At 54.7% G+C, this 8,764-nt stretch overlaps 1 protein-coding gene across 1 annotated transcript in view; it reads right to left on the bottom strand.

The window, feature by feature from the left end:
- Positions 1–2,086: 2,086 nt before the first annotated feature.
- The window catches only part of WNT10A (wingless-type MMTV integration site family, member 10A), a 9,951-nt gene continuing 3,273 nt past the window's right edge, over positions 2,087–8,764 (bottom strand). Inside the window, exon 3 of the mRNA XM_010861211.1 lies at positions 2,087–3,162. Coding sequence (XP_010859513.1) covers positions 2,738–3,162 — 425 coding nt within the window. The 3' untranslated portion in view covers positions 2,087–2,737. The remainder of the gene's footprint in view (positions 3,163–8,764) is intronic.

Raw genomic sequence — 8,764 nt, 5'->3', positions numbered from 1 at the left:
CAGCAAGTCTTGAGCTGGCAACTGCCTGACGTGCCATGGCACTTGCACTTCCGCCGCATGTTCTCCATCACCGCCTGCAGAGGGAGGCACGGGGGAGGGTGACGCCCGCGGCCGGCCCCACTGCCCTCCTCCCCACGCAGACCTTGGCCTGGGAGAATCTCAGAGGCTTTGCAAACCAACTCCCATTGAACGGAGGCAAAGGCTGAGGCCCGAAGCCGGTGGGTGCGTGGCACAGCTTCTCAACCAGGCAATCAGGAAAAGAGTTCTGCCTACTCTTCTGCTGTTCTGTCTTCCACCTCCCACCCCGTCAGACCCCAGGGGAATTCCCTCCTTCCTGCACTCCTCCTCTCCCTCCGCCTTTCCCAGCAGCTGCAGGGGGCCCTTAGGGCTGGAGGCTCTTGCTTCCTGAGGGGGATCCCAGATCCTCAGGGAAATTCCCTCTTCTTCCAACCCTCAGGTGGGGACCAGGAGCAGGGGTGTGCTGGCCCCACTACCTCCCAGCCCAAAGCCTCTGGCCTCACTCCAGGCTGTGAGCAGAGACTGTGGGGAGTCTGAGAAAGCCTCTTTCTTCCTCTGGGCCCTGTAGCACTTTGCAAGAAGCCTAAGGGGAGGGCCAGGGGCTGGAGAGATTTCCCTTCCCCTCCTCCCCATCATACAGGCTGGGGCTTATTCTGCCCAGCACTGAGTGCCACCATTCCTCCTAGGAAACAACATCAACAGGAGCCAAAGTCTCTACCTGAATACAGAACCAAAGGAAACACAAAGAGCCAGACCCCCAGGGCAATGAAAGTGGAGAGAGGTTCCCGGGCCTCCAAGGGAGCTAGTTACCTTAATACAACCTACCCACTTCTTGCCCAGCCCTTAGCCTGCTCTCCTGAGTCTCCTCCCAAAGAGCCCCTTCACGTTATCCTCACCAGAGACCCCAGAGGAAACTGGCCACATGCCCCTCCCCCTGCTCCACTCCAAAAACACAAAGCAATGATCTGGGGCCCTCAAACCTCGGCAATAGGGCCATAAGAGAGGGACCTCATTCCTCCAAGTCTTAAAAGGCTCTGCAGCTTGTATGTGCAGCCTGTGGTGTCAACACCACGTGGAAAGCAGCCCAGTGCCTCCCCAGGCCAACAGCTCCAGAACATCTGCTTCCCACAGGCAGCAGCCATTAATTAACCAGTTTAACAAGGAGGAGGAGGCACTGTTGGTATGGGCTGAGGTAGTAATGGACGCTTGGGAAAAGAGCTGCATGAACAGGGCAGAACGGGGTGGGAGCTGGATGTGACCTGAGGGTGGGTATGCCTCAGTTTACCTCACCTCTCAGTCATGATGGGAGAGCTGAATCAGCTCCAGTCTTTGTGGAAGAAGGAGGTGAACCGGCCTGGGCTGAGAAGCCAGGAGAAAGGGGAGTGAGATGGAGAAAGTGCCAGCCAGAGTGAGGGGAAGCCAGACACAAGGCCTGAGCAGACTGGGCAGGGCCGAGAGAAGGGACAGGGGGCTGAGCAGCCAAGAAAAGATGGTGCTGAGCTACCACTAGGGTTAGGGAGGCATCTTCACGTAGACTACACTATAGAATAAAGGGTTCAGGACTCAACTGCTTGGAGATGAATCCTGCCTCTGCCACTTTCTCATTAGTTGCATCACCTTAGCCAAGCTTCTTAGTTTATTTGTGCCTGACTTTCCATATCTGAACATGAGGTGAACAATAGAACCTTCATAGGTAGGTGTAAGTGAAATACGCTAACATACAGTATACTGCTCCAGAACAATGCTTAACAGAGAAAGGACTCAATAAATTGAATGTGTGCTATTACTTTCCCTTCTTTCTTTCCTCCACATCTCCCTCCCTTTGTTTCTTCCTTTCTGTCCTCTCCCTCTCCTCCTCCCCTCCCCTTCCTCCCTCTCCTCTTCTTCATCTTCCTCCCCCTCTTCTCCTTTCTCTTCCTCCCTTTCCTTCTCCTCCCCCTTTATCCTCCTCCTCCCTCTCCTCTTCTTCTCCCCCCTTTAAAATGAATGACCTTTGAGGGAGTATGAATATTGGAGGTGGCGGGGGTGCAGAGAAATGAGGATGAAAACACAACAGTACCACTGTGGCCCCAGGGAATCTCCCTTTGCAGGAATTTCTCATTCTGCACAGAAAGCCTGGGAGAGGAGGGGTGTCTATGCACAGGGAAACAGAATCATGGAACATTCACACTAGGGAGCCTTACGGATCATCCAGTTCAACCTTCTAACTTTATAGAGGGGGAGACTGAGTGGCAGAGCTAGGCCTAGACTTGGAGGTCCTGACTGCAACCCAGAGCTCTCCCCTCTGCTCACAGCAGGAACTGGGAGGATCAGGCTGCTCAGCAGAGGGGAAGCTCTTCCAGGGCAGAGGCTGTTTTGCCCTCATAGCCCCAGGCCTAGTCTGGTGCCTGGCACACAGTAGCTAGCCAACACACATTTGATGACCAAATTAGGAGGGGGCAATGATAAGTTGGGGCTTCCCTGGTGGCTCAGACAGTAAAGAATCTGCCTGCAAGAGACCTGCGTTGGGAAGATCCCCTGGAGGAGGGCATAGCAACCCACTCCAGTAATCCTGCCTGGAGAATCCCCATGGACAGAGGAGCCTGGAGGGCTACAGTCCATGGGGTCGCAAAGAGTCGGACACGACTGAGAGACTAAGCACACACAACGATAAGTTGCTGAGTTAGGGATAGTGGTACGGTCTCCAAAGGAGAGATGAGCCCGGAGGAGGGGAGGGGCCCTAGGCAAAGGGGTCTGAGCCGGCCCAGCGGGGTGGGGCGCTCACCTGCCTCCCTACTCGGTTGTTGTGGAGCCTCATGCGCGCATGGATGTCTCTGTGAGGTTCCCGGGAGTCCAGAAAGTCTTTAGAGAAGCGCTCTCCAAAACCCACGTCAGGGCTGCAGCCGCCCCACTCCCAGGAGTCCTGCAGGCCGGGGCTGGCCGGGGGCAGGGCAGGGTGCTCGGGAACTCCGTGGCTCAGGCCCTTGCCGCGCTGCAGCGCTTCCAGCTGCAGGCGGTGCAACTTCCGACGGAAGGCCTCCTCGTCGCCACGCCGGGATGCGTCGCAGCCGCAGGCCCTCAGTTTGCCCAGGGCGCAGGCGTTGGATACCGCGTGCACCACGCCGGCTGCCGAGATGGCGTAGGCGAATGCACTTTCTCGGAAACCTGGGCGTAGAAATGCGGGTTTTACGGCCTTTGAAGGGCCTTTATATCCCATCCCTCTGCCCTCCCCACCCAGCTTTCTCACCGAGGGGAAGCAGAGGCCCAGTGTTGGGCGGGGGAGGGATCTGGTACAAGGACATAGACTCAGAGAGGGGCAGAAATTACGCCGCTGGAAGTTCTGCACGCGGGATGGAATGCGGGAGGTCTCCCCCACAGCCCTCCTTTTTGAACTCCTTTCCCTTCACCCTTAGCAAGCTCAGAGTTTGTGTCTACAGCTCTCCCGTTGGACAGACACCATCTAGTAAACAATTTTTTTTTTTTTTGCCATCAAAGACTTAAGTTATTATCTCATGCAATATTTGCAATTTTATGATAAGCCTGCAGAAAGAAGGCAAATTTTAACCTAAAAAAAAACCAGTGATGGAATGCTGGGCCCCAGGGGATGGTAATGGGCAGAAGGGTAAGTAAGAGGAGATGGTGTCCTCCTAAGGTTCCCAGCCCCAAGATATCCTGACTGCAGCCACCCGCTTGGGCACATCACGGAACACCCTCTGATGGCCAGGTACCAGAGGGAGGGAGAAGAACCAGCGGAATTTCCCCCTTCCCTGCCCATGTGACATCCCAGAAAGTCTGCTCAGAAAAGGGCATTGCCCAGCCACCCTGCCTGCGGTTTCTTCAGGTCAGCTGAAGAGGTTGTCTCAAGGATGCTAGGAGTGAGCCCCCTGCTGACTCGGGGTTAAGAGTAGTCATGCTGGACCCTGAGAAGGAATGGTTAGCTAAGGCAGATGCCTTCATGAGATGCTCAGGGGTGCAAAGCTTCCAAGATGGGTGACTCTCAGGAGCCCAGGACTTGTCTACACTGCTCCTCCTCCTTGACATTCCCAGCTTGAGCCATCCTCTGGGTCTGTGGCAGGGGGAGTCCTACTTGCAGAGGAGGGTTGGGCTTCTGGACCTGCAAGCTACATCTCATTCTGCATCTGAGAAAGGACTGGCAAAGGGCAGGTCTCTGACCAGCCTCTGAACCGGAGAGAGTCTGAGCAGTGGGAGAAACCAAGGGCAATAACAGCTCCCACATGAGCAGGAGATTCAGCTGAGCCACAGATACCTGTGGGGAAGCCAGAACTCGGCTGGGAGCTGATGACTTAGGAGAGGCCAGAGATTCAGAAGAAAAAACTCTGGATCCTACTACCTCAGCATCAAGACTGAGAGGGCTTGGAGGCCTCACTGACCCCAGAGAGCCAACCAGGACTGGACAGAGACCCTCACCCAGTCCCACCCCTAATGCTCACCCTCTGCATCACAGGGCCCTGTCCCCCTCTCCCTGCCTGGCAAACAAAACAAAAACAAAAAACAAGATGTGTAAAAGAATATGAACTCTGGAGCCAGACTGCCTGGGTTTCAATCTTGGCTCTTCCACTTACTAGCTGGTAATAGCTATGTGACCTTGGCCAAGTGACTTGACCTCTCTGTGCCTCAATTTTCTCATCTGTAAAACATCTGTCTTATTGTTGTTCCAAGAACTGAGTTAAGAAATTTAAAATGCTTAGGATAATACCTTACTCCTAGTAAGGACTACATAAACACTTGATATTATTGAGAAGTTCCTTCCTGCTGTCTGACTTCACCCACCGCTGCTGCAGTTTCAGGCTATTGCTCTTTCTTGTTTCCCCAGCCAGGCCTGGAGCTCTGCAGCTCATGGCTCACTTGGGTCACCAGAAGCCCATAAAGCAGATGATCCCTCTTTAGCTTCTCATTCCAGCTGATGACATCTCAGGACCTTTTCTAAGAAAAAACTAGCTCTGAGGAAACAGGAAGGAATAGAGAATAGGCAGGAGCCCTCAGAAGGGGCCAGAAGAGTAGACAATGCCCTGGGAGGTGGGGCCCAAGGGAAAGAAAGGCAGACTCTAGCTGAGGCGCACACCCTGTATTTATCCCTTGCCTTTTATCTGTGGGACCCTGAGCACTTATTGCTTGGGGTGGGGGAGTCATCAGCCTGCTTCTAGGACAAATGGCCATATATAGACCACCAGAGGCAGCCCAGAAAGCACCCCTCCCAACACACACACACACACACACACACACACACACACACACAGTACAAAAGAGGGGTAATGGAGCTGGGCCCAGCCCCAGCTCTACCAGCTCCCAGGCCTGGCCACTTTCTACTGAAGGACATTTGGCTCTGGAGAAGACCTGCTGCTGAGTTAGAAACCCAGATAGCACAGTTCCCAGTCCTCTGACCTTGTCTATGCATAACACCAGGCAAGAGCAAGTTGCTGGTTCCAGGAGATGTGCTGGGCCAACCCAACCACCATCTTCCAGGCTCCATTACATTCAAGGGCTTGCCTAGAGGAGTCTGGAGAAATGTAGTCCACAGCCTACAGAGAACACCCCTACCAACCCCGGGCAGCTAAAGACACCATCCCATGGCCTCTGGCACCTCTCACAGCCACGTGTAGGAGTGACCAGGCAGGGCTTATATGGTCATCCTCTGCTCCAAGCATTCAGAGAAGTCCAGCCTATTGGGTCTGCCCCCAGCTCCCATTCTGGGCCCCAGTTTCGGTCCTGGCCCCAACTGTCTGGGGCAGACGCAGGCACAGTGCCATCTGGCCAGCTGGAGGGGGAGAGGGGTGGGGCCTTGGCCAGCTGGGCTGCCCGGAGCACTGGGGGGTGGGGGCTCGTTAAGACGCACAATTAGCCGCCCTGCCTTTGATCTGGGACAGGGACTGCCAGCATCTAACTGGAGTCAGCTGCTGCTACAGGACGCAGCCAACGGCCGGGAAGGGGCTGGGGGAGGAGGTTTGGAGGGCAGGGAAGTGTGGAGGAGAGATGACTCGGGAGCCGGTGGGAACTAGGAAGGTTTAGAGAAGCTTGGGACCTGCCCATTCAAGTCAAAGAAGGAGGAGAGGTGGAGAAGTCTGGTCTCCATTCCCTCCACACAAATAATCTGTATGCAAATAATCTGTGTGTGTTCATGTTCCTGGCCTGGGAGAGAGAGAGAAAGAGGGTTACCTATATGTGGGAACACTTAGGGGTGACACTGAATGTACAGTCACATCTTCACAATTATGGGTAGGTGTTGGTGTGTGAGAGTGCATGTGTACATGTGTGCATGTCAGTTCCATTTTTTGGATTACTTCTCCGTTGTACCAGTTCACCTCTGGGCACCGGGTAGGAGATCATGGTGGCCTTGCAGCTTGGGAGGCAGTATGCAGGGGGTTGAGTGCAATTTCTAAGAACAGCTGGCCTACACTTGAGTCCTGGCTCTGCAGCTCATGTGCAAGCTGTGTGACTAATGGCAAGTTACCCAACCTCTCTAAGCTTCATTTATAAAAGGCGGATAATGATAGAACCTACTGCATGGGATTTGTTTGAAGACCCTACAGTATAGGTAAAGTGCTTCAGAACAGTGATCAGCACACAGCAAGTACTTAATATGTTTTGGGTAATTTGTTCGATCCCTGGGTTGGAAAGGTCTCCTTCCGGAGAAGGGAATGGCAACCCACTCCGTTATTCTTGCCTGGGAAACCCCATGAACAGAGGAACCTGGTGGGTTACAGTCCAAGGGGTTGCCAAAGAGTCGGACTCAACTTAGTGACTAAACAAATGAGAATAACAGGACTTTAGGTGATCCTGTTAGGATATGACTAGGATTATGGTTAGGATAATCATTAGGATATGACTGCCTGTGCCTCAGTCTCCCCATGTGAGTACCATCACATATCCCAAGCCCACGCATAAAAACAAGACTCCCTGAGGGTGAATGTAAAAGGGAGGTGAGAGACAAACAGCCGGGGCCTTGGAGAGCAGAGGCTAGACTCTCAAATTGCTGGGTTCTCCTGGGCTGGGAGCCTGGCTTACTGCAGAGCCTCACACCCCCTCTTTCCATCCATTCTGAATGAGTCTGGGCCTTAGGGAGGGCGGTACCTAAACTGTGCCAATGCTCCAGGACCTGCTGCATGAATCTACTCTCTCCACCACATCTGTCCCTATCCTCTCATCCCCTCTAACTCCAGTGCCCAAGTCCAGCTCTAAACAGCCCATTCCTCAAATCTCCCTCTGGTCCCTGCATCCTGAGTAAGAGATGGAGTTCTTTAATCCACATAATAAAGAGCCCCTTCTAGCCAATGTTTGTCCAGCATCTCACCCACCCAAGCACCAACTGTGTGAGTCCTCAGAACTGAAAGCGGGGGATATCAGGATCCTTGGGTCACAGCTGCCTCTGAGATGGGGGTGGTCCTCTCACAGTTTATTTAGGACTCTAGTCCCCTAGAGATCCCACTCTCCCTGCCTCCCAACTCCCAGGTTCCAGCAGCCCCACCTCCCTATGCTTGGTTGGGGAAAGCCCTACTGTGTGTCCTGCTTCCCTAGCACCCACTCCAGGTGCTCAAACACCCTTCCCTCTACCTCCTTCATGAGAACTCCATCCCTTCAGCCAACCCATCACAGGAAAAGTGTCAGGACAATTAGATGACAGTGACAGCACTCAGGTGGAAGACCTGAGGGACCACCTCCTGGTAGCAGTCTCTGAATTTTAAACGCTGCGGCATGCATGTGCATGCTAAGTCACTTCTGCCCGACTCTTTGCAACCCCATGGCCTGTAGCCCACCAGGCTCCTCTGTCCATGGGGATTCTCCAGGCAAGAATACTGGAGTAGGTTGCCATGCCCTCCTCCAGGGGATCTTCGCCACCCAGGGATCAAACCCACGTCTCTTATGTCTCTTGCATTAGCAGGTGGGTTCTTTACCCACTGAGCCACCTGGGAAGCCCAAGTACACCTTTAAGAGAACTCCAACGGCAGCCAGGGTCAGAAGAGGGGTCACCATACTGATATGCCATATGGGGAAACTGGGGTCACCTGATCTCCTCATGGACAATCTATGACTTGAAAAGAAGGGAGACTGGGGGAAAAATCCAGTCCAGGGGCTCCTTACCGCCAAGACTGGCCCATGGGATTCAAATTTAGCTAGTCCTTGAGGTGATGGGCCAAGAAAATGGTCCCTCAAGAGTGTGGAGTGAGTGAGGCAGGGCAACGATGGCCCTGGGAGGTGAGCAGAGGGGTAGGGGGTGGACATTTCTTTCCAGAAGCCTTCCGAGGAGGATGGAAAGGTAGAAATGAGGTGTTGCAATGGGGGAGGTGGGGCGGGGGAGAGGCAGAAGCCATAGAGGTAGGCCAGTGTTCAGAGGCCAAAGGCAGGAGCCCAGCCTCCCTACAGGAGTCCAGGAGCCGCGCTGTCCCGCCCCCTCCCCGCGCTGGGTGCCGCCCCGCGCCGGCTAGCCCCGGCAAGTCTCCCCCCTCCACACCTCACCTCCCCCCCTACCCGTCCCCCCAGCTCACCTCCCGCTTATTAAACTGCAGGTGAACCCGGAGCGTCTGGCACAGTGCCAACCCCGCGGGGTTCCACCGCTCCGAAGCCTCCCCCAAGCTGCAAAGCCCCCGTGTCCTCCACCAGCCCGAACGGGCCTCCCCCCGGTCGAAGCAGTCGGGGCGCCTGGGTTCACTCGGTCTAGAGGGGGCAGGAGGATCAGAGGGAAAGAGGGGACACCGAGGCCCCGGGAAGAGGGGCGAAGAGCTAGCCTCGCCTCCCCCCTAAGAGACACGGG

This window comes from Bison bison, unplaced genomic scaffold, assembly GCF_000754665.1.
Source record: "Bison bison bison isolate TAMUID 2011002044 unplaced genomic scaffold, Bison_UMD1.0 scf7180017864471, whole genome shotgun sequence".
In the NCBI taxonomy this organism is placed as follows: domain Eukaryota; kingdom Metazoa; phylum Chordata; class Mammalia; order Artiodactyla; family Bovidae; genus Bison; species Bison bison.
Note: the sequence above shows the minus strand (reverse complement) of the source record. Positions and strands in the feature narration are given on the sequence as shown.